Source organism: Harpia harpyja, chromosome Z, assembly GCF_026419915.1.
Source record: "Harpia harpyja isolate bHarHar1 chromosome Z, bHarHar1 primary haplotype, whole genome shotgun sequence".
NCBI classification, from domain to species: Eukaryota; Metazoa; Chordata; class Aves; order Accipitriformes; family Accipitridae; genus Harpia; species Harpia harpyja.
Window position 1 is genome coordinate 38,116,588 of NC_068969.1, and position 26,057 is coordinate 38,142,644.

A 26,057-nucleotide genomic window follows, 5' to 3' on the forward strand; every position below is an offset into this window, starting at 1 on the left:
TGGCTAGGAATATGGCCATACTTTATGCTGGACTGCCTTCTCTCCACACACCTCCTCAGCACTGAGAGTGCAGATTCAGCACACACATGAAAGCACAGAAAGAAAAGAAAATACATCCTCTCTCTTAAGAACAAGGTCAGCAAAGCAGCCATCTCTTCATACTGACATTTAGCAAAGAACACTCGTTAAGAAGTGCAGACTCACTTCCTGCCACGTTTCATAGTGAACAGCTGAGTCCTTCTATACCCTAACCCAGAGGCATGAATTGGCTCATTTCAGGCAAATCAAATGACATTTCTGTGTCCTGTAAGCTCTCCTCCTTCCCACACATTCTCACTGCCTCTGGGAGTTCAGGGAGTCAGGGGGGTCCCGATGCCCTGTTGCCCAGACCATGAGGTGTTGAGGGCCAGTCATCTCAGTCCTATTTTAGGGATGTCAATGGAGGACCAACCAGCACACAGATGTAGGCCTGGTCCTCTACACAGCAGTGAATTTAATCTCATTTCATGATTTGAAAGCTCTCTCACAAAAAGCAGCAGAGAAGAGAGAGGGAGAGTGCTTCCAGCATGAGAGACGCAAGCCTCCAGAGTGCTCGCATGCAGTATCCCACAAACCCCGCGTACCCGACGCAAGGTGGTCCACCCTGAGCATGTTATCCCCAAAGCACAAGGTCACTTGATAGGCAGGGAGGGAGCCCTCAGCCAAGAGCTGCCCTGCACAAAGCGCTCCCCTTGCCCCACGGTGTAGACACCGGGAGAGGGGAATATTAGAGGAGCAGGGATGGTGAGAGGAGCAGGGATGTCGGGGATGGGGAAGACCGGTCAGTCAATCACAGTCACTTGCAGCTTATTGTCAGAAGGAATGATCAGCCCATGCACCACATCTGCTAGTCAGGTCAGTCAATGCACTTACAGGATGTACTCAGACATGGTGACAAGAATCTGAATATGAGCTGGACAGGGAGGAAATGTAGTGCAACAGGAATCTCAGTTTCTTTTAAGGCTGTTTCAGTCCTTAGGGCAGCCCAGGCTCTAGAGTGACACAACACCTGCTCTTCCTGATCCCCATCTTCCCACCCCGCATCACTTGCTCAAGCAGCAGAACAAGATCCCGTCACAAACATCTGAGACAAGCATGCACAGCAGTACAACACGTTGCTCGCATCTCATTCTCTACACAGCTTTCTAAGAGGGCAACTATGCTGTGGACTGAATACCAGCGGACAGCAGCTTCTAAAAACAAAAACACAAAACAGCTCAAAAGTGTTGATGTTCTTCATGAAGGAGAATGTGCAACAGGGACACTCATTCCATTGTTAGATTGTCCTATATGTCAACAGTCTGGATGCTGCTATCATAGAATTATTGCACTATGCAAATGAACAAGGTATGTGCTGTTATTTTAGCTATCCCTTGTAATTTAGTTTACAATGTAGTTTACAACAGTATTTCATTCTCCTGCACTTAAAAATACATTTTGTTGCATAAATTTGTATTTGAAAATTAAACAGGCAGTTTACAACACCCAGATATCAAAGACTTCAGTTCCAACTACCTGCATGAATACGTGTACATTGTGCAAACCCACAATATCATAAATACATGCATGAGTCGCTAATAGAACAGAGCTTAAGCCATCCAAGTCCTCACAGCTCTGCCCAGCTAAATGTGCAATCACGTGAACAGATCCAAGTGCATGTATTGTGCACAGCTGCATCCAGATCAGTCCAGTGACATCTATGTATAATCCCCATGTCTGACTCTTGGTTTGGTGTCATGAGAAGGCCACGTGGGAAAGCCTGCGCTAACATTGGTGCAGACTCCTTCGCACTGTGTGCAGGCCTGTGCTTTGGTACTCAGACTTTTTCTTAAGTTCAAGGCCAAATTTTGCTCTTGGTAGCACAGAGCAAATCTCCCACAAGCTGGTAGATGGTTCTGAAGGCAACCAATATGTCTGCAAATGATTCAGAAGGGTCTCATACTGCATTACCCTTTTCATGGGTTTTCAAGGCTGCAGTAGCTGAGCCAGGCTAATGACTCTGTGATACTGGTAAAGGAACACCTTCCTCTGTCTCCCCTACTGGCTCTGCACCTCAATTTGTGAGCAGATTCAACTCAGTAATCTGGCAGAAAATTATCTGACTGCCCCCTTTTTCTGCTGCATTTTCTGCTGGGCTAGTGAGTTGAAAGGACTCACTGAAGAGGTCTGACATCAGATGAAAGAAAGGTGAGTGGCAGGAAAAAAGGAAGGGAAAAGGAAAAGAGAAAAGCGAGCCCCATTTTGGAGCCAGCTACCCCTATCTACCCCCCATGGAAACCACAGCCTTACTGTGGAGCAAAAGCTCAACTTCTACACTGGAGCACAATGTAGTCAGGAGCACTGCAGTGCCTAACTGTAAGCCACTCCACCCAACCGCCAGTTTACAAGCTGTGCTGCACAGGAGCAGTATGGTGTTTTGCCAGCTGCCCTTTTGACTTCATGGTAAAAGGTACTCAGTATCAAGAGCCATAGCAGGAGACCCCAATCCTTTGCTTAGGCAGAGAGGAAGACTTGTAAGAGTTGGCAGTACTAGCCCCTGGCCACACTGCCATGTCTTTGCACTAGGGAAGCTGTACACCACCACTGTGAGCTTGCAACTTGCTGGTGACACAGGTCTGACACCCTCAGTTGGAGTACTGGGAGACAATTACAAGCAACTGAGTTGTCACCTGTCAGCTAAGCCACAGTGACTGGGACATTTGCTCTCCCGCCAGCATGAGACAAAACCATGAGAGTGGTTTACATCAGAAGTCTTCCTCCCAGTTGGTCAACAACCCTCCCAGGGCCTTAATACAAATGGTAATTCATAAAGCTGCGGGCACTCAATTCCTTGCAACTGTCCACAAATGAAGACTGGGTAATATGTTGTGCTAAATGCCCTTCAAAGCTATTAAATTTATTTTTGGAGTATGATACTACTTGGGTATCATATTCTGGCCATATGTGTTTAACTGCTTCAACAAGTAGTCTATTTGGGGCTGCCCCGTCAGAATTTGCCAGGCAATCGGCCATCAGCACCAACTGGAAGCCGGAGTTACTAGAGATGTTGCAAAGCAGAACAAAACCACCCCTATAACATTGAGGCTATCACAGTAAGCACACATACTGCACAGCTTATCCCCCAGCCAGACATGCAAAAGTTGCTGATGTGCCCTCCTAAGCCAAAGGTATCAGAGACATTGCCTCACCCAGTGCATGGGCTGGACATGAGCACAAACCATCCTCACACTGTGGTAAACAATAACTGGGACAGTATGTGGAGCCAAGAAGTCATGGGAAATGCTTTTTATTACCTCCCAGCTCAAAACCCAAGAGTGCCTGCCTTCTTTCTTCTGGGTCACTCTGAGCATTTTTGGCTCCTGCCAGTGGAGCCGACGTCTGTGCTGGGGCTGAACTGCAGCACTGATGTGAAACAGTGCTTCAGAGACCTGCTTGCAGCATGGCACATCCACAGCCAGTGATCTGCCTCCTTAGAGACAAGAACTGTGGAATTACCACACTAAATAGCCCACACAAAATAGCCCACTTTGAGGCAACATGCCTAAGGTATACCCACAGATGTAAACCATTCCCAAGCTCTGAGCCTGATAATAGTGTCAGAAGCAATTTGGTTATAAGGTCTGGTTTCCTGCCATGTGGGGCTTGAGGAGAGACATGAGACAGCCACACCTTGTGGTGGCTTCTTTTCCCTACAAGATCAAGGCATCTCTTCCCAGCACAGAGGGGTGGTTGGGCAGGGGAGGAGAAGTGGGAAGCAGAGATCTGCTGCCCCACAAAGGCCAGCTGATATCCAGCCTCGTGTTGCAACACAGGAAAGGCAAGGTGGGGAAATAGGTCAGATCCTGCAACAACTACCACTGGGAAGTACTGAGATGAGTGCCAGTGGGGATGAAACAGAGATCAAAGGCTTTCCTAGAGGTTGGCTCTGTGGTTGAGCTCTCCCCTGGCACCCCCAGGGAACTCCTTGGCATGGGACCCCCCACACTCCAGCACATACTAAGGGCAGCTGCGTTGAGTCCTCAGTGAGAAACAGCAAAGAAATCCCACAGAGAGCGGCACGGGCCTTGCAAAACTATTTTTAACTGTACCACATTAAAAGCACTGCCATGAAAAAGCAAGGCTATTCAAACAGCAATCAGATGGATGGCCTCATCTGGAAGCTGGGCAGCCATCTTGCTGGCTGCATCCAAAGTCTTTTTGTGCTTCCCTCTCCTTCACCTACAAGTCAGATTTGCCATGGCACTGAAAGTAATGGACACAGCTTGCACTGACTTCAGTAGTGTCATGATTTGGTCTCAAGCCCCAAAACCAAGTCACAAAAGCATAGCTCTGCAGTATGAATGACCGCCTGTGCTCACCAACGCACTGCCTACCCTACAGCTCTGAGAGACAGTGGCCAGTAACTCACACTGCCATGGCATGCAAGACCCTGGGACAGCTGGCACACAGGAAACCCTGATTTTGTACCAGCTTTGCTACATGCGGAGCACAAAGATCACAGCCAGGCTGTGTCACCTGCAGGAAGCTTTGTGGGAGGACAGATGTTTGTTACAGTGGAGATCTCTGCTCTGAGACCTTCCAGGGGTACATCTGCTACCTTCCCCATCCCCAAAACAGACCTTCAATAAGGCTTAAGTGAGGTGCAGGCATTCTGCCACCTTCCTCGCACACAGGAACATTTTATCTTAGCAACACAGAAAATGGGTTTTAAATGGTGCCAGGTGGGTTATTTTTATTTCTGTCTGCTACCTTTGTTTCACCCTTTCTTTGGAATTAGTGATGATTAAAGTCACTACACAGTTGCAGATCTAAAGAATATGAAGGATATGCAGGAATGTGAAGGAATAAAGACAAACAAGCATAAAAAACCACAACAATAAAAAACCTCAAAACAAAAAAGCCCCTCAGTAACAGTTTGATCCAACACCCATGGGAAGTCAGCTGAGGTTGACTCTTTCATTGACTTCAGTGGGCATTAGATCACCCCAGCGGACTCATCTAAAGCCTCATCACAGCCCTAGGACATACTAGTGGAACATAAACTAAGCTGAATTACTTGAGAAGTACCGTACATAATTTTAAAGGTCATGAACTATAATCATTCACTGAAATACTGATTTTGTTAGTGTTTTCTCCATACTTAGAGAAGAAGAACAATTATGTTGCAAAGTCAAATGTTGGAACAGTAGCATTCATTATTTCAAGGCTTTAAGGACCAAATTCTGCCTTCAGATTCACATGCACATTTCCCACTGTCTGCAATGGAAAAAGATGATGTGTAGCTGACTTAAATTTGTTTTCCAGCACTTAAAACTATCCAGCTTTTTCATTTTCTGTAGTAAATATGAAATTATCATTACACTCTCTATGCTATTTTTTTGTGGATTTCAAATGATGGCTTAAGACATATTTGATGCATTTTTTTCTGTACAGTTTGGGATAAGATTGTGGATTTTTCTGCACTGTTGCATTCCCCAGAAAACTGAAAGAGTGGCTCTAAGTCAGTAGATTTTACATTAAATATACACAGTGACAAAATACCAACAACCCGTGCTTAAACAGTTAAAATTATGTGTATGACAGTGGTCTTGCCATTATACTTTTGCATATTGTTGAAAATACTTTTTACAGTCTAAAGACCAGCAACATTTTGATCACAGAAAATCAACAAAAACAAAAGTTAAAAATAGCCTTTAGCTGACTTCACAATTTTTTTCCCATCTAGCATAAATAAGCCTCAGGAAACAAAATAAAAAACAGACGAAAAATGTTGCAAATGGTTTCATGAACTTACATTGATGTATCTCTTATTTCTTGGTCTTCCTGATCAAGAATAAGCCAGCAGGTAAGAAGCAGCAGCCAGTGATAAGTTTGTCTCCTCCACTCTGGGAGGTCATGTTAAAATAAGAAGTTAAAGAAATGCTTTAAAATAGAATTGCTACGTAAGCCTCCCTGGGGATTTACACTCACTGATGTGTGCATGTTAAAAATGGTATTTCCAGTCTATCTTGTGTTGCCTGAGAACCATTTTTGTCTTTTTAAAATCTGCATTTATATTATAACCCATAAGTACCTTTCATTTTTGTATTAACACTATAAATACTATGTTAGTAATACTAAACTATTTCTATTGACTTATTTGTAAAAAGAAAAATATATTATATATTTATATATTTTTATAAAGTGAATTAACACTGGAGAGAGGGCTATGGGGGAATAGTGTACTATCACAGTTGATGTGTATTATTGGGCACAAATTCAATGCTTGAAACAAAAAGGAAAAGAAAAAAGTGTTCGGGTGATACCCCTCTTTCAAGCCGTGTCAGAGGAAGAGTCATAGGATGCTGACACTATGAAGTTGCCAGTATTGGAGTGGCTTGCCATGGACTGGGCAGCCTGCTGGCTCAAGTTATTGCAGATCAGCACCAGCTGATTGCTCTGTGCTTCTGAGAGGGTGCTACAGCTCTGGTAGACACTGAAGTTGGTCTTCCGGCCGGGGATGTTGCCTTTCTCGCACATTGTCTTTACCATCTTGGCAAGCTTGTTTTTCCCCAGGGCTTGGCAATTGTACCAGTGAAGCGCGGCCAAGTTGACAACAGGTTTGATGGACAAGTAAAAAGGTGCGTCCTCGTAGCGCATGGCTGGAGGCCGCCTCTGGGCGTACTCCTTGTAGTCTTGCACGGGGCAGGTCTGTGGGGAATGCTGGGTGGCATACACCCGGGAGTCCGTCCCACCTCTCTTGCTCTTGGCGTTGACGTCTCCGTTGTCTGGCCCCATCCACTCCAGGTACTCCAATCCGGTCTCTGTCACCCGCAGCCGGATGTCTCCCCACTTGAGGGTGGACCCATGGAAACCCGTGCAGTGTCCAAATGCCTTAGTGTTGTTCAGCCAGACAAGGTTCAGCAGCCCTTCGGGATTGTACCGGCTCAACAAGCCTCTTTTGCGCAGGATAAGCTCATCAGCAAAGGTGAGCTTCATGGACTTGTGTGGCTTGTTTCCTTTTCCCTTACACCTCAGCTCTATCTGCTTTTGCTTTAGAGCTTCCTGGGACCTCTTGAACTCCTTATCCCTCGTAATACTGTATCCATACCTATGCTCTTTGAGATACCGCTCCAGCCCACACTGATAGTTGGCCAGACTGTTTGGCTCGTATTCAGACCCATCCTTTTGTCTGGCATCCACAAAGAAGGAAGCAAGGTAGGCATCAAGCTCTTTGCAGGGGATGACGTAGATCTCCCGGGTCTCAGAGGGGTACTTGGAGATGAGGAACTCTCGGAAATTGCGGAGAGCCGTCTGCGTGCTGCGAATGGTCTTCTCGTTCTGTTCTCTGCTGAGCTCTGCTGCTCTCTCATCCTGGTCTGGAAGAGGGAGAAGGGGAAAGACAAAAGAAAGCAGAAGCAGTGAGTTTGTGCGATGCGCTTTTCCCCAAAACAAATTCCCTTAAGAAGCAAAAAAAAGGAAAAAAAATTAAAATGAATTTCACAAAGAGCACTGGAAAACATCATTACATACCTGTCACAAGCCTGAAAAGCCAACTTCAGTTTCACAAATTATGCACTAGAGTATGGCACAAAACCAAAGTGAGCTCCTCATGACACTGGGGCACAGTTTTGTGCATGGAGATTTGTGGAAAACAGTGGGATTAGAAGCAATCTGCTTTTTAGAACAAATGCAAGGTAGAAGGTTTTTCTGTGGATCCCAATGCTGTGTGCAGGGCTCAATCCAAGTAATAATCCCATTCTGAATTGCTTCATTTGTGAAACCAGAGGTTGTACTGGTTCCAATTTTTTTCTACAAAAAATAACTAAGGCGTCGTATTTTTGACAGTAAAAATTATCTTTAATCAGACACATTTTTAAAGAGCTAAATAAATATAGACAGAAATGTACAGTACAAAATAATGCAGCATCCTAACAAAGGAGTTGGCACGTAAAACTACTACAGAGCAATGTGTAATTTACAAATGTACAAGAATAAAAAAAAAATAGTTAATATGTTCACATCAGAAGATATGGAAGAAAAACATGATTATACAGTCTCTCTACATAATTAAGCTGTACCTTGACAGTGGAGGTACAGTTGTGACTATTTCTTTTCATTCTGCAGAAAAATCAAATTCTGGAAACTTTATATTGCTCTGTAAGGCTATACTCAAAGGTCCTTACAATCAGTGACATATTAAACCACCATACTCAGATGCTACTGCTACAATGGTTGTTACTGACAGCTGATTTCCAGGCTGATCATAAGATAGGCATAAAAAGGAAATGCTTTTTACATGTAAGTGATGTGTGTCCTTAAGGACTGTTTTCTTGGCATATGCAAACTATCCACCTGTACAAGGATGCAGCTTACAACCATGTAGGTGGAATTGTCATTATGAATGTGACAAACCTTAATGGTTTTAGAAAATGAACAGCAAACGCAAAGAAGGAAAAACTCAGTGATTTTGCTATTCTCTGTAATTGTCAATAGAACATTCTTTTTTCTCTCTTCCACTTAATACACAGAAGAGGGGAAAAAAGCAAGTTCTTTTTTGTTCTATGTTATTGCAAACCCCATACATTTTGGTGTCCTTTCAGCAGTGCCATAGTAACATTCACCAGGTGTTTCCCACCCAACATACACACCACAAAGTGGTAGCAGACCAGGTGAAGTTCCCACTGCCTCTCTGTCATTCAGGCCAAACTCATGTCAGGCTATGTGGCACACCCATGCTTTGCAGCAGTACTCATACGCTTGCTCCTCATGCCCACTCTGCCCTGCAAGCCTGTTAACAGGGGAGGCAGCAGGGTAAGGAAGGTAGCCCTATCTCCTTCCTTCACTCACCTGCAATGTTTCATGCGCTGCAGAAACATCAGTGCACAGCTGGGCAGCTTCCCCTTCCACCCATCTACAGAGTGACTCTAAAGAGGGTTCATCCCATCACGTCCATACCACAGCTGCAGACAGAGGCACGGAGAGTGACTTCCCCAGGACTTGCCAGCAGGCCAGAAACAGGGCTGAGTTTATATCCCCCGGGACCAGGTCCTGTGTCTTCACTGCAAGGCATCCGCCACATCCACAGCACTCAGTGAAACCTATTGAGAGGGGTCCTCAAACCCTCTGCAAAGCACAGAGAAGCAAGGGTCTGCAGCCGAGGCCTTTGGAGGCTTCTGCAGCCAAAAAAAATGCTGCCACAGAGCACTGAGGTTTGCTCAAACTGTGCTTAAGGGGAAAAAGAAAAGGTCACCAGCCTGTTTCAGAAACTGGTTTTAATATTGATGTCAGCATCAAAGAGCTCCTAGCAGCCTGCCGTGAAGTCTCATGCTTTAGACAATGTATAGGATAGATCCTTTTATTATGGCTAGATGCAGGCTGGAAGTAAAGAGACAACGCTCTTTGAAGCTCCAAAACAAACATTTACTCTGGTACCTTGTTCACTGCACCCACCACCACTAAGCACTGTGTAAGCAATCAGCGCTTTGACTGACAGCCCACATTTTAAGTACTGTTTCAATATAAACAGCACATATAATGGCTCAGTTTTATACATGTCATCAATCACTACTTAGAGGATAGCCTGTCACAACACAGCAGTGACACCCAGTCAGTCATTTATGTTATGGCATCTTTCCTTAATCTGCAAAGGAAATTGCCGTATCTGCAGCTAACAGTTATAAAAACCATGCTGAATTAAAGATCCCCTGAAGTTGCATGAGCAGAACAGTACCCTAGAAACACTGCATTCCTGCAGTGCTGTGGTGTGTTACTCCACAAGGCAGGTGAGAAATGTTAAAGATAAAGGGTCAACTTCTCATCCAGCCACATCAGGAGAGCTACGTCAGTTTTGACTGTGAATCCAGCCTGCAGTGGTAGTGGATTATTCTCTTCCTATGAGACCACTCGAGTGTCAGAGATATCTCATAGCATGGGACGAATGCAGGGAGGCAGTGAGACCCAACGGACAGAGTCTGAGACAGCCAAAGTCATCAGCTGTCAGCTGAACCCCTGTCATCATCTGCATACGTACTTCATCCACAGCAAAAGCAGACAATGCAGTGAAGCCTAACTTAACTAAGACAGCTCTTCACAGCCTAGGATAGCTGAGGAAGGAGACATAATTCTTCATGTCATTAAAGTCTTAGTTCTTCATTTAACCGAGGAGATTTCATAGTGCTGAAAGAAACCACATAATCCATCTCCAGCTACAATGGAGACATAAATTGTATTGAGGCATGCTTTTAATATTGCCAAACTTTGTGTTTTCTGCTGATTTCATAATCTTATTCTCTGTTATGGTGGTGGTTGACCCTGGTCAGCACCTAAGCACCTCACAGCCACTTGTTCACTCCCTACCCCAGAGGGACGGGGAAGAGAATAAGAAGAGCAAAAGTGAGAAAACCCATGAGTCAAAATAAAGACAGTTTAATAACTGAAGGAAAGAGGAAAAAGAAACCCAACCAACAAGTGATGCAAAGGCAATCACTCACCACCTCCCACAAGCTGACCAATGCCCAGGCAGTCTCTGAGCAACCACCTCCCCCCAAAAAGCCCCGCCCTTCCATTTTAATTGCTGAGCATGACGTCGTAGGGCAGGGAATATCCCCTTGGTTAGTCTGGGTCAGCTGTCCCTGTTGTGTCCCCTCCCAGCCTCTTGTCTACCCTAGACTAGCTGCTGGGGGGACAGAGTGGGAAAAAGAAAAAGCCTTGACACTATGCAAGTCTGGGTCATCAACAGCCAAAATACCGGTGTGTCATTAACACTGTTTTAGTAAAAAATCTGAAACACAGCAAGGTATGGGTGGCTATGAAGAAAGTTAACACCATCTCAGCCAAACCCAGTACAATTATGCCATTTGGATCACTAATGAAACAGTGCCCAAAAACAGGCGCACCTTGCATCCTTTCTGTACAACCTTTGACAGGACAAGGAGACCACAAAAATTATTCTCTGGGTGCAGTCTGCAAATGACCCTTGTAAAATACTTACAACAAAACCATCTACTCTACACATCTCTACTTTGCCTACAGGAAATAAGCAGAAACAGAATCAAAGACCTTACCACAGTCTGGATATTAGGCACTGATTGCTTCTGCTCTGGCCACAAGGCCTTGCAAACGTGTCAGGGAAGATTAGGCTGGTGTAACGTCATTTCGTTCCTTACAAATCCACCCAGACCAACAGACAAAGAAGGGCTACATAAAAGTAATTCAATCATTAAAAACTCAAGACTAAAAGGCATCTCAAGTGTCATCACAGTGAATTTTTGAAAATGTGTATGTTATGGTAAAGATCTGACAAGCTTGGAGAACTGCTGAGGTACAAGACTTCATCTCTGGGTCTGGGTATTGAAAGTGAATGTTCTTGTCCTAAAACAGGAGTGTTCCTGATGTAACAGTTCCCAGATGCTTGCTTGGTCTCACTTTGCTGCATCTTGCTGAGTAGAGACCAAAAGCTCTTTTGGCCAGGGCCTACTTTTTTTTTTTTTTTAGTTTTTCTATGGTCCTGCTGAAAACTACTGAAAACACAGGTAGGGATCTACATTAGTTACTTGACTACTGCAAACATAAACCTATTTGCTCATGGGCCTCCACTCCTCACAGTACCATCAACTCTTCAGTGTGCATGGGTTCCAAAACTGGGTAAAAGTACAGAAAAAAAAATCACAAAGTGCTCCTCAATACAAGAGAACACCTCTGTATCAGGAAGGCCCTGAGCTGCAAATTTGTGGAGGATAGGAGAGTGGGGAGGTGTCATATATGTTTGCACCTTTCTTACAGTCTTCTGTAGGTGTCTGTTGTTAGGCTCTAGGAAGACAGATACTCTCATGTTATGGTCTCATTTGTCTTGGCTAGTAAAATGGTCTGAACCAACCAACCAAGAATTATTGTCGTCATTGATCTACCAAGCCAAGCTATCTTTAATGCCTTTTTCTTCTCATTAACGCAATCTTTGGAATTGGTAGTGCTGTTACCCCTGTTTTACAGACTAGGAGCAGAAACATAAAAAATAAACTGACCTGGAGATGCATTTTCTGACATCCTGCCCCCTCAGCTGCATCACTGCACAAAGGACCTGGTTGGAGCTCTCGTGTTTCCTACCTGATCCCACATTGGAGTTGCATTTCCAAGAAAACCAGAACATGCCCCAAAAAATCAGTAAAACCCACCCTACTGTGGGATCTGGGGTAAACTCCCAACTAAGAGTTTGAAAAAGTGCCAGGTAGTTTAGATGTCCCAGTTTAAATGTAGCCAAAGAGATAAAGTGACCTGGAAGAGATTAAACAGACAACCTAGTGGGAGCTGACTGTTCCAGGCTAGCCCGCAACCATGAGATGATCCCTCCCACAGAGCAACAGCTGTCTTCTGATCTTTTCATAATCTGATCTTAACACAGCCAAGACTTAACATTATCAGTGGAGTTATCAAACTCAGGGTTGTTTTTATTTCAGCTCACACACATACACACACTCAGACTCCCTGAAAAGGACATAACCTCTGTAATTATATATGGTGGGGGGAAAGGCACTTGCTTTCACAACAGACAGATGCAGATTGTTAATGTTCAGAGAGGATTTGTAACATTAGTGGGTGTCATGAACCTGCGCTATTATTGCAAAGTCTTAAACTCTGCTTAAGGTAGGCAGTGAGATCTCTGACAAAGTACATTAAAAGTAAGGTGGGTTTTTTGGTGGTAATCACATCGCCAACCAATGTCTTCTCTGCCCAATTTGTATTCTGACTAGGAAAATGCTTCTGCAGCAGACCTGCTTCCACCAAAAAGCTTTCCTTCAGGTGAAAAAGCCTAGTTAACTGCACACAAGGTGCCATGTATCTCCATGCTGGAGCTAAGTGCTCTCTCTCCACTCCCCAGCACTTTGCAGGTTGGCTCTTGCCCCTGCTCTGCAATTATTGAAAAGCAGTGATATCCAACTTATGGACCATAGACATACACAGCCCACTAAAACAGTTAATGTAAACCACAGCCTGCCCTTACCTTTCTTTCTTCCTGTCCCCTCCTGTTTCAAGAAGGTATATGCAGGCAAACGACATTCTCAAGTCAACAACTGCACTGGGCAGAGGTCATGTGTTGCGCAAGGGAGGTATGGTCAAGTCATGGTGGGGAAAGGCCAGGGGACCCTCTGACAAACATGCCCTCCTGGAAGCAGTGCTACAGCTCCCCTATCAGGAGCAGCTGAATGCCACTGTTGTACCACAGCATCCCTGAATATCAGTCCTCTTTCTGCATGCAAAACTCAGAAAGCTGACAGCTGGTTTTCAATATATCACAGGAATAACCAAGTGAAAGCCATTCTCCCATCTCACCACTGAAAAGCAAGGGTGAGGGTAGAGCAGGAGGTCTCCCTGGCAGAAAAGCCTCTGAGCATTCACAGAAACACTCTGAGATTAAGAGACAGGGAGAGCTAAACACTTGGAGAACGGTATTTTTGGCACTCTTACTGTCTGCTACAGACTAACTTCCTTGGGGCAACTCCTACACACATGCAGTAGTCAAAGACTTAAGTCAAGAATAAGTATGTTTTAATGTAATTATTTCATATCCAACAATAACCATTTCTTTAGGAAGTCCTAAGGCCAAATAAAGTGTGCTTCCGGTGCCATAATAATTGTACTTACTTAAGCTTAGGCTTGGTGAGTCAGAGTCAAAAGAGGGGGGGAAACCCTGTGACTGCCTGGAGACTTTCATCAGGTTTTGACGTCTAACAGCTTCTGAGCTCTGCAGGATCAAAGGATCAACTTGTTAGCTGCAGATTACTGAAGTAGAAGAAAGTGCTCCTGCACTTTTTCTTGAATTTCTGCCCTACCCATCTGATATTGCTATTAAGTTCTGTTTAACAGTTAAAGTTCTGTACTTCCACTACATTAAGTCAAACTCTGTGTAGTTTAACATTTTCAGAAAAGGCTTTCATTAGCATGTAAAATCTGTAGTATGATAGAAATTTATTAATTAAAATCCATTTATGAAAAATGTTATGTTTTCTGGCAAAAACAAATTATGCTTCTATTCAGTTAACCTCCTCCAACAAAATTATCATTGAAATATTTTATGATTCTAAAATTAAAAAGCTTTAGATTCTGTTAAAGAAAAAAGGACATAGATCGCAAGCAAGTGAGCATGGAAATATTTATACATTGGTATCTCCATGAAGTAAGAGTCACTAAAAAAAACTTTAGTTAGCTGTACATTTTTTGCAAGGTACAGAATGGTCTGACAAATGGATGCTTGCTCAGACACTAGTGCTTGTTTTCAGTTTGTGTTCAGTTCACTTTCACTTCTTTCTCACCACAACAGCCCGAAAAGATATGAGGTGCAATTTGGCTACTGGAAAAGTCAACAATAAAGTTCACATCAATATTAATGGGACTACTGCATGATCCTCAGATGACAGAAAATTTGTAGCCATGACAAGGGATTAAGAATTTATGTCCTCCTATGACTGACTGGATCAACCTTTTATGCAGTGGGTACTAGCAATCACTAATGAGCAGCGCAAAACAGCAGCGCTTTACGGACTTTGGTTTGTACAAGACTCCCTTCCTTCTCCACCTGACTGTACACAACATCTGAGCTATTTCAACACAAAGGTTCTAAAAATGCACTTTCTAAATCAAAAATGCTTTCATTTGTTCAAAGTATGATCTCCAGTTCATCTAGTTGTCTGGTTTTGGTTTTGTCAGGGCTGGTGGAAAACAGGAGTGTTGTGTGCTAGTTTCACCTCACATTTCACTTCTGCCACTGAGCACTTACAGTGGTGTTTCTTGGGTATGAGACTGTACAGTTTCCTATCTTCTTTTGAAGCTGTTCTGTGATGCACTGGTATGAAGTGCTGCAATGCAAAGTGGGATGCATTTCCCCTGTACCCTGACAGTGGGGCTACTCAGTACATATCTACCCAGATCTCACCTCCATTTAGCAGGAAAAAATACACCAACTCCAGCTCTCCCAGGCTTGCCCAACACTGCAGCACTTCACAGCAGAACACTACAGCTGCTACCTGGGGCACAGCATGGAGAACAGCAGAAGCAGAAGATAATTTGCAAGAGCCCTGGAGAAACCCATATATATGGTACTTAGGTGGTGTCCAGGCAAAATGTACTCAGCTCACAGCTGGACTGGAGTCTGCCATTTTAGCTGCCCTGTTCCAGGTCAGTCACCTGGATTATAAAACCAAGCCTGGAACCACCTCCAGGTCTTATTTCCATATTAGCTATTACCTTTACAGGAGGTTTATAAAAACAAATTCTCTGGACCTTTATGTAATTGACTGAGGTTGAGGGACCCAACTCTTCATAGAGGTGGAGGATATAAAAGCCATGCTTGGAGTTTCCTATACTGCAAACCTAAAAATGTTAGAAAACTTTTCAAAAACGTGAACCCCCGTTCCTTTCAAAATAACTGACTAAACTTTCTTCAACTGTTTTCACTTCTAACACATAATTGCTCCTCTTGCAGAGCTCAGGTTAAAAAAATCAAGTAGATTGGTGAAATTGGAGTGCTGCTGGAGTTCCTAAGTGGGAAAACACTACCTAGAATGTGAAGCAAATGTCAGCTTTATCTTGAGCATGCATTTTTGCATTCAGCCATATAATCTAACAATTTCTCACCAATTTACGGCTAACTCCACTTACAAAACTCAAAGTACTAATTTCAGTTTAAGGCTAAAGATAAGAGACATTTTTTGCCAATTATTTTCTTCAGGTTAAATATTTAACTCTGGAAAATAGAATTCTTTTTTACCCAGGACTTTTTAGCAACACAGTGAAATGTTGCCTTTTCAGAGCATGTTATTTACTTCATGATCTGCGGCAGAGGGAATTAAAGGAGTATGTCAGTGATTGTCTAACCTACCCTGCGAACTGGAAGCTGGATGATGCACAGCAGAAGCAATGCACTCATTTTGCAAGTAGATTTGGCGGGCCTGGCATCAGTCCAGAAAGTGTTGCACACACATCCTCAGCAGAATGTCTGTTTTTCTCCCAAATAAGTTTCCAATTCAACAAAGCATATTTTAAATGCATTCTGGATTGGGGACCCTGTATTTAAGTACATGCTTATGTAGAAATGTGGAAATCAACTGGACTAAGCCATTATATGTTTAGAAGGTGGAAGAGAGGCACAACTGAATAACATTTATATGTATAAGATGACTCAATTTTAAAGTTGCTAAGAGAAAAAAACAAGAAGAAAAAATCAAAATGAGGAGAGAAAAAACTGTAAAGATCTGAGAAACACCTCCTTTGTTGAATTAAGCTTATCATTCAAAAATTAATGAAGCATTAGGGGAAAAATACAAATTCTCATGGCAAAATCCCATTTCTTACATAAGAAAACCAAGAAGCTACATTTGCCATAAGGTTTCTACCTTTACATGCTCATACACAGAAAGCCAGATTTACATGTGTAAACAGATCTCGCAAGCACCGATTGCTCTGCCAGCAATTTAACCAGTGGGCTGGTTTGCACAAAATCACAGGTACAAATTTATACAGCATTTTAGAAAATTTGGCACAGTGGAACTTTGTGCCTGTCTGCAGTTGCAAGCCCTGTGGAAGAACAATTAAAAACAGGACAACAAACATGTATCCCGTTACAGTTTAGTCTTCTCTTTACATGCCACTCCACATCACCAGAGGCTTAGTGTATTCTCAGCTACAGCCTACCACCAGTTTTAATGTCATTGCATTTAAGAGCTAACTTTAATAAGCATAGTTGAGAAAGCAATGTAAGAGGTCTCGAAGGGATGAGCCAGGACTATGAAGTTTGCCTGCTTTTGATTCACTCCAGACAGCAACCGAGAAGCAGCGTTGGGAAATATGGGAGGGAAATAAAGATGAGGGGGAGAGACGGGAGAACCAGAACAAAGGGATGTGAAAAAAAGAACACCACTGAAGAAAGAGATTAAAAACAGATGAGGATCCTCATCATCTGAAATCTAATTTATATCACTGTTTCAGAATGAGGCAGTCTAACTGGGGCAACAAGCAGTGAAACAAAGAAAAGGAGTATGTAATAAATATTTTATTACATTAATCATAATAAGCTGCACTTTAAGCCTTAGCCAAAGCATATTCTTAAATCAAGATGAGAATGTGAGCAGTTTCAGACTTAAGAGCAAGAGGCCCACATGACTGTAATTAACATAATAAATCATGCTGTAGAGCTCTCTACACAGGCTGACAGCACTTGGTTGATATATTGCTTATTAGAGACTGCAGACATTTCTCCCTGTATTTTATTAAAGTGCCATTGGTAGTGAATCAAAAGGTACCCTTTTCTGTTCTGGCTGAACTATCTACTGCAGGTGTAATAGGAAACATGTTGGGAGCTCGTGCTATTGACTGCTGATAACACAGATCACAGCACATGCATCCCAAAGAACTGCATTTCAGTACCTTCCTTTTCTCCCACCCCCATCTTTAATTTAGCAAAGCAGTTGAATTGCCTTGTTACTGAGCTTGCAGTTTTCTTTCTGAAATTCTCTGTTGGTAATTTTGCCCAACCAGACCAATTTGCTTTCACCTTTCTGCACTGTATATTCTCCAGTATGAGTGAAGCAAGCTATGAAGGGCACAAACTCTATGAAGAGCTCACAATTTACAACCTTGCCTAACTAGTTTCAATGCACACTTTTAATGCACATATTTCTTTTGTCTTCACTGGGTCAGAGAGCAGAATTTAAGGACCAGCTCTTTACACAATTCTCCAGAGAAGATGAAGTGCAACACTTCACGTGAAACAGCTTCTAAGGTAGATTTTTTTAGCCTGCTTTTCTGTTTTGAGCCTGTGCTGAGAGTCCTCTCCTCCTTGCACTCCAGAAAAGAACGATGACTTTGAATTTCACTTTAACCTTGGCAAACACAACTCTCACCACATTAGGAAGGGGTGGAAGTTCAAAGATGTAAAGGCCCCACAAGGTTGGGGGAGACTCAACAGCTGAGCAGAGGGCAGAGACATGAATACATCCCAACTTGTGGAAAGGCCACAGACCTCAGTCAGGCATTAGATACTCTGCTAGGCAGCTGCTCGCACACCCTGGCTGACCAAAGCACACGCACTTTGTTCCAGACTAGCCACAGCATGTCCAGGCATTTGTCAGGACAAGGAGTCCCAAGAGGAACAGGAGCAGCTGGAAATTCTGCACAGAGGGGAGAAGAAGAGACAAGGAACGCACATTCATCAAGAACCAGGCTGTTGTTCATGGCACAACTCAAATTCTGCACGGAGAGGAGAAGAAGAGACAAGGAACGCACATTCATCAAGAACCAGGCTGTTGTTCATGGCAAAACTTGTTTATTTCTGTCCTTGAATACACATTTAAATTTGCTTTATTATAGTTTAATTTAATAGATATTTAGTCACATTTTGTAGCTCTGCTTGAGTAAAGTCTCTCTAAGTAAATTGAGGACTTTCAAAGTTTTTCTCGCTATGTACACACACAGAGAGCATACACACACATACACACCTCTTAGCTGCTCAGAATATTGTTATTATTTCTCCTCTGTAATTACGTTTCAAAATTCACCTGTTGGGACTGTATTGTTATTTCCATAAAAATAATCCGTTCTTCTATATAGGATATGAACAATCAGCTGCCCTGCTACTGAATGAGTTCATAACAAAACCGACACCAACTAATCCATGTAAGGGGTGACACGGGGTATAGTTTAATGCATATAATTATGGATGTATGTTATACATATATATGGCTATTTTATTATGCACTAGCACAATAAACAGTCTGATGTATTTAACAACTGTACAAGTGAATGGTAAATGGCCAAGTTACTTGTCAAACTGTAAGTTTTCTGAGGGCTATCTGAAATCAGGGGAGAGGAAAAGTAAATCTGTGAGCAAAAAGCATTGCATGTATCAGCATACAGGCATGAATGCTGCACTGTAATGCTAAGAATAGTTTTCTTGTCTGTTAATTTGTTTTCCTGGATGTATAGTTGGTAAGAGAGAGCAAGTCCCAAGCAACTGGCAGTGCTCCATTTCCAGAGAGTCAATGAAAAAAAAAAAAAATCCCCATAACTTGGCACATCCTCCCTGACTGAAGGACAGAGCTCACCACAATCAGAATAGTGCTCCAAGTTGTGGACAAATCAAATTATTCCCATACAAAAACATCCATGCTTCTGTGGCTCATTCATACTGCTATCCCTGACCAGTGACATTAGTGAAGCCGAGATGAGGCAGATACCCAGTTAAGAGAGAGGTGAGTGTAAACAGAAAATCAAAGCAAGCTATTCAAAGATCAGAGATGGATGTCCTTATCTTTCACAGGCTTGATCTTTGGGTACAGGCATGTCCTGCTTGAAATAATTCAGTACTACAGCACATTCAGTTTTTGCACCGGGGTGATGTGACCTGGGTCAGAATAGCCGGGAATCAATTTTTTCCTTCTCTGAACAAACAGGCAGCCAGGTTTTTTCTTTTTTTTTTTTTCCCCAAAGACAAATCAGCAAGCGATTAAGTATTATTAATCCATAGTTGTATGGTTTCAAGTGATGTTTTCATCATGAAAACATAGTTAATGAAAAGCAACAACAAACCACAGTGTCACTGCCAGTCTAAAGATATCCTGAGTTTAATCAACAGGAATACCTACAGTATTTCTCTCTGTGTGTACTTACTGTTTAATTAAAGTTAATGGGAGCGACAGGTATATGTTAGACGGAAGATGCAGCCAATGCACTTAATGGTCAATGTATAATTAAGCATGTAACATAAAGCTTTCATCAGATTCAGCAAAGTCCTCAGCACCACTTTTTACGCAATATGCATGGAGGAAGAAGCCCTGTTTGCGGCTCCCACCATGGGCAGGATTCGGTGGCAGCCAGGACCTGGGAACTGCTGCCTCTAACACGAAGTTCATGTGATCAGCAGCATCCTGCTATTTCTGCAGAGCAGCATTGCTTGGCTCCAGACAAATGCGTGCTCATTTGGGAAATGAAAATACCGCTCTGCTCACTCGTCCCACAGAGGCCACTAGCCACATTCAAGCTGTTCAGAACAACCAATGTCAAAAGCAGCTTCTGTGTGACCAGTCCGTGGAGTGCCCCAGCAAGAAAGATTCATCAGGGAAAGTAGGCATTTCGGTTTCTCTCTCTTGAGGCTCTGATTTAATAGCCTGGTTCAGCACTTCCTGCAAACAGCACAGGCATACACTTCATTTAAGCATACTTTAGCAAAGAAAGATTGATTTCAGCATGTTTCAGTGCTTCCAGGATCTGGATGTTTTAGCAAGCACTGCTCTGTGCTGTGCCAGCCATGATAAAATAGCTACCATCATGCTTCTGTTTTCTTTTCTGGAAAAATTCAGACAAGAATTTCTGTATTCAAAATTGTTATCTTGCTTAAATCAACAGAAAATACACCCAGAAATTTTTAATGATCTGTTTCATGCTCAAGCAGGTTCTAGGTTCACTGCAAGCACAAAAAGAAGACGACATGACAGAACAAGACTCACTAAGAGGGAAGTAATTTAGGTGTGATGAAAATAGGAGAAAAGAGAAGTCACTGTGTGCTAGCTTCACAGAACTGCTTATGCAAAAATGGCAGGCTCCCATCACGGAGGCAGGTGAAAACAGTTCTTCCCAAGGTTTACTGCTGCTATTAAAAGCTTAGACCTTGAATACATACGTGAAATAGTTCTTCTGTAGATGTATTTACTGAAGTACCAGCCTCATCCAAGGTGGAAAAACACTCTCAGAAAGTATCCTGACATTTTAATGCCAAGTCCTGTATTCCCTTTCTGTCCCAGCACCCCATCCAAAGTGCAAAAGGAAAGTGCATGTCTGAGGCCTTTCCAGGGTCAGTGTCTCTCTTGGCTGCTGCGCTGCACCTCCTCTGCAGATACCAATCTTACCCTGCTTTGCCTCTCTTTTCTTACTTAGAGACTCACAAATCATAGGATGAAAATAGCTCCAAAATTAAACAGAGCAACTGCAAAGACCACAAAAAGAAAACAGATCTCTGATGAAAACCACCACGTTAAATAATCTTCTATTTCCTAAAAATAAAGTGATGTTCAGTACAAGCTTGTCCAGTTTCCTTTGTTGTTTCCATATGTTTTCAGGAGAGCTGGAACCACCAGAGGCCTTATTTTCTTCCTTTATATACCAGTATCACAAAACACAGCAATGTGCACAGAACAGTAGTCTGTTTAAGATGCCTTTAGTGAAAGGGAGAGCGTAGCACCACAGATCATGTTGGTCTTGCAAAAATGATTGTTTTCTGCTTCTCACTTGTGCTTCTTATTTTTTGCTTTTCTGCCTTTCATGTTGGGGTAATGGGGCAGAGGGTTCATTTCTAAGTCTGAAGTGAGCAGTGATGCTCCAGAACATAACCATTCATTGAAGTGGGCAGTTTCTCTTCCGATATGACACCATCTTACTTAATACTGTTTGTGCTATGGAACTTGAACTAAAAATATATATTTAAATGAAATGTCAATAACCGTCAGTGATGCAGTTCCTCTACTCAAAACCCCAGGGAATATTCCCGACTGTTTGGCAGCTGAACTTGGCACGCTTTACAGACTTAATCCTTAAAAACTGCTGGGGCCTGGCTGTAGTAGATCTTTCTGAGGGTATGGATTCAACTCCCTCCTAGCTACAGGCAAGCAACTTCCACAGACTGCATGGAAACTATCATTCCTCACCTGTAACAGAGGATCAATAGGCCTATGCAGCTTTTATTGCAGGAATACAACTCAAAGCCCATACCCAAATGTCTCCCGCACCAACCTACTTTCAGCGTGAATACTCATCAACAGTTTCCTCCAAAATGTGTATATATATCCAATAATGCTGCTGCCAGGAGCTGTCTCTGTGTGCTGCAGGTAGTTCCACTAGGAGAAGGTCCATGGTGAACAGGGGAAACGAGATCTGACATCAAGAAAAGCAGTATCCTAATGTCTTATGTGCATAGCTGCTTTGATAAATACTTCGTATTTCGGACAGCAAGACGACTGCCCTCCTCACAAGTCCACTGCTTGTCTTCAAGGTTGCAGAGAGGCTGGCATGAGCCTTCTGTGTCTGCAAGGCATTTCCACTAAAGAAAATACATGTGGAATCCTGAAACGGTGATAAATATATTTCTTAAGTATAGTGAAAAATCTAAAGATGTTAATACTTGATGAGTCTTCATTTCAGTGTTCTCCTGCAAGAATTAATAGCTTGGTAAATGCTTCTTGTAGGAACAGCTTCATAAAACATACTCTTGTATTAGAATTATTAGTACTATGGCTTCATTTTTTTAAAATTTGATTGTCATGCTGTGTACCCAGATGACAAAAGCAAATAGATGACTACTTTGGCAAGGCTGAATTTGTCCTTCTCATGATACTGTCCTGCTATTAAACGGAACACCCTTACGAAATTGTAAAGATAAGCAATATCAGCCTCATTAGCAGAACTTCTAGAATAAAGCCTCCAAAACATTAGTTTCTAATTTAACAGCATTTGGACACAGATAATTAAGGGTCGGAATGAGCTGGCAAATCTATGCTGCAAGATCAGAAGGCAGTGGCAGTGCAGGAGGTGGTTGATCAACTCACTAGCTTCCTTCTTGTGATAATTAAAACTATAATGATCTAATTTTATTCTTCTAAATAAGCCAGGCCCTTGCAACTTAAAAAAAAAAAAAAGGTACTATGCTTTTTGTAATTATGTATCTCAGCACTTATTATTTTTAGTTCAGCTACTAGAGCAAGAACAGATATCAATTATGGGACCTCAAGAGTCACCAGTGGACTCTGAACTCTTCAGGCCAACAGAAAGAGGAAGAGACTGTCTCACCCCTACATATGTTTAATTGTTCACTGAACACATTCAGCAGCATATGTCCCTGGAGGCAGGCTTCAGCAGTCCTTTTAGCCAAAAGTCATCAATCTTTGTATGTAAATTACAAATACAGAGACCGATCAGCAATTATCTGAGTGTTCTTGGGAGAGCTTAAATAAAGTTTTGTAACTTTCCTTTGACATGATTATTTGCCTTGTGCTACACATTCATTCTTGGCACAGTTCCACTGGACTTGGAAGAATTACAGCAGGGATTAATTTGGCCTTTCTATATGTATGGCTGATGCTTTATATACTTCTAAAAAAAAGGCATTATTTTTTCTTGTTTGCACTTCTTTGGAATGTGCTAGCTGACAAATTTTTTTTTCCTTGCAGTGTAAACAGTGATTTTAGGAGTTTAAGCTAAACCTAGTCAAAACTGGAAATACATGAGGTTGGGGGCCTTCTTTCTCCTCTAAGTCTTGTAACATTTTGATGCTTACCTAACAGCTCCTAATCCATGAGTCTTATGATCACACGAGGACCTCGGCTCCCACTTCATTTAAACCCACACAATTGCAGAGGGCGGGGGAAGGGGAAGGTCCTAGTTCTTTTGATTGCAGAAAAATACTTAAAAATATTCCACCTAAAAGCTCTACATCAACATCAGACAACCTGCAGATGTACTGCATTTTATAATGGTCATGTTCAGATAGAGACATTATATGAACACCTGGAACCAACAGGGATGTCCACACTGAGAGCAGAGCAGGAGTCAACCCACGTTAGGTGCCAGTCATGAAAGGCTGCAATCCCTGCTTGCACCTTCCCATGATGACAGTACAGGACCAGAACTAGATCTTTGCCCAAGCCTCCAGGTGAAGCTGATCACCAGGCACTGATCTTGGATCCTGACAGAAAAGAAAAGAATGGGGAGGAGCTTAGAGTGGAGACATCAGAGTTAGCAAGGCTAAGTACTGCCCTCAGCACAGATCAGGGGGACCGTTCATCATGGCACACGTTCAACTGCTAATACCGTTCAATACCCACGGCAGAGGGACGGTGTGCAGCATGCTAAGAAAGCACTGATGCTGTGGACAACCTGTTTCCCTTCCAAACTCTGCAAATGCCTGTGCATGTAAAACACCACCCAGGAGCCCAGCAAGTTCAATGATGGATATGCATGATGGCATTGTGACGGTACCTACAGAGTATGATTTGCCACATCTCTGACAGAAGCAACAACCCTAGTCACTTCATTTACAGGATTTTTTATTGTGCATCTCTAGTCACTACTCTTTGCATTCTGCACATTTTGTACATATGGATTTGACGTCTTTTTAGTGTCTCCTTATGGAACTCTTTGCACCTGTATTTATAGTGTTGGACTAGTGTTGGACCAGAAATGTCTTGCTGCACTGTATTGTTAATCCAAAGCACATCTTTAACCACCAGTCTTCACAAGGAAAGTACGTATTCTTTATAAATACTTCAGCAATTCTGCTTACAAAGTAAGTCCTACCTCACTGAGAATCAAAACTTGCCTTCCTACACAATAAGCTCTATCTTCCTCTGAGCCATAGTCTTCCTCCATATCTTTCTCCAATAACACCAAATCTTTTTCATTCATGGTTTCAGACATCCAAATGTCACTAATTTCTATAGGCTGCATGTATTGCAACCTAAAGATCATGTTTCTTACCTTCCATCTTCACTGATGTGACCTACCTTACCCTTGCTCATTCTTAGACATAAAAAACAGACCAAGTATTAGCAAAAGGAAAAGACAAAAGAGGCTGTCTGGGAAGTAGAAATTGCAGAAATTCCCTGCTCTCTGCCACTGCAAAAATCTCTCTCCTATCAGATGTAGGTCCTCTCAATTTTCCACAGAAAAAAAAAAAGGACTAAATAGTACCTACATATATTTTTGAAGGCTTTGCCAATAAAGTGGTAAAGAACAATCTGAAAATTGACAAATGAATGTCTACTTATTAGGGCTGAAGTTTAACAAAAATAATTCAGTATATTCTGCAGTGCTTAGATGGAGACCTAAACCCAACAGAAATCAGTGTCTAACCTCACTGAATCTTCACTGGGATGCCACTTCACTTTTAAGACATGAAAAGACCTTTGTAAAGTCCCTGCTTACACATTCAGTTGCCATGGTTTAATTGAATAGAGTAGAAGAGAAAAAAAAGAAATGTTTGAAAGAGAAGCTAGTTCAAAAGTATAATGTGGCTTAAACTGGCCTAAGCTAACACCTATCATCAAGATTTTTGATTTCATGGAGAATCTCACTCAAACTTTCATGACCTACGAGATTACCATGCATGGAAACTATCAGCTGTGTCTGATAACAAATGCAAGGGTATGTGACTTAAGCTAAAACTCAAAGTAATATTTCTTCCTGGTTGGATCACACCCTTTAATCCTAACTTATCATACAAGGCCTTAGACCTGCAAAGGCCTCATAAACATATGACCAGTTCTAATGGGACCAGGAGCAAGGCTTCAGATATTATTTTAAAATTAAGCAACACTTTGTAGGGGACAAGGCAGAATTTAAATTCTCTGCTTACTTTCAAAAGTACCTTTGTTTGTTTGGCAAGCATCCACCGAGTCTATAAACTAACAAAAGGTCTAGGCTCCTTGGTGTAATTATTTCCTGCTTTTTTTCACATAAGAATTATACTCATCCTTGTTTCTGTCTGTTTAGGACAGAAACATTTTTACATAGGATAGATAAACATCCTCTTGTAGTTCAATATTACATGAATTTTATATATCGTGCACCACTTCCAGTACATTGCTCTTTGTTAAGAGACAGCCTAAGAACATCACTGTACATGAGCAATCACCATACTCTAGTCTTTAATCAGGCCTCCACATTTTATCTGCAAGAATCTACTGTGCAGAACTACACATCTGTAATAAATTCACTTGCCAACATTGCCCACTTTTCTGCAACTTGAAGATTTATTAACGCCAGCACTTCTTTCTCAAAGGAGCAGGCTCTGTGGAAATCAGAGATTTCACTACTTCACTGACATATCAAGTTTTAGTCATATGTCAGTCATTTTACCCTAGTTAAAATGCAGCTACCTCTGAGTATTACAACAACACTGTACCAGGCTGAGGAGAGGAACTGCATCACACTTTTTTGAGAACAACACAAGAAATTTAAGTAGTGAGAACAAAACGAACTGAACTGGAGTTTGGACAGCACAC

At 42.3% G+C, this 26,057-nt stretch overlaps 1 protein-coding gene across 1 annotated transcript in view; it reads right to left on the reverse strand.

Moving 5' to 3' along the window:
* Positions 1-4,451: 4,451 nt before the first annotated feature.
* The window catches only part of KIAA1958 (KIAA1958 ortholog), a 37,465-nt gene continuing 15,859 nt past the window's right edge, over positions 4,452-26,057 (reverse strand). The window contains exon 3 of the mRNA XM_052776477.1: positions 4,452-7,397. Within this exon, the coding sequence (XP_052632437.1) occupies positions 6,352-7,397 (1,046 nt within the window). The 3' untranslated portion in view covers positions 4,452-6,351. The remainder of the gene's footprint in view (positions 7,398-26,057) is intronic.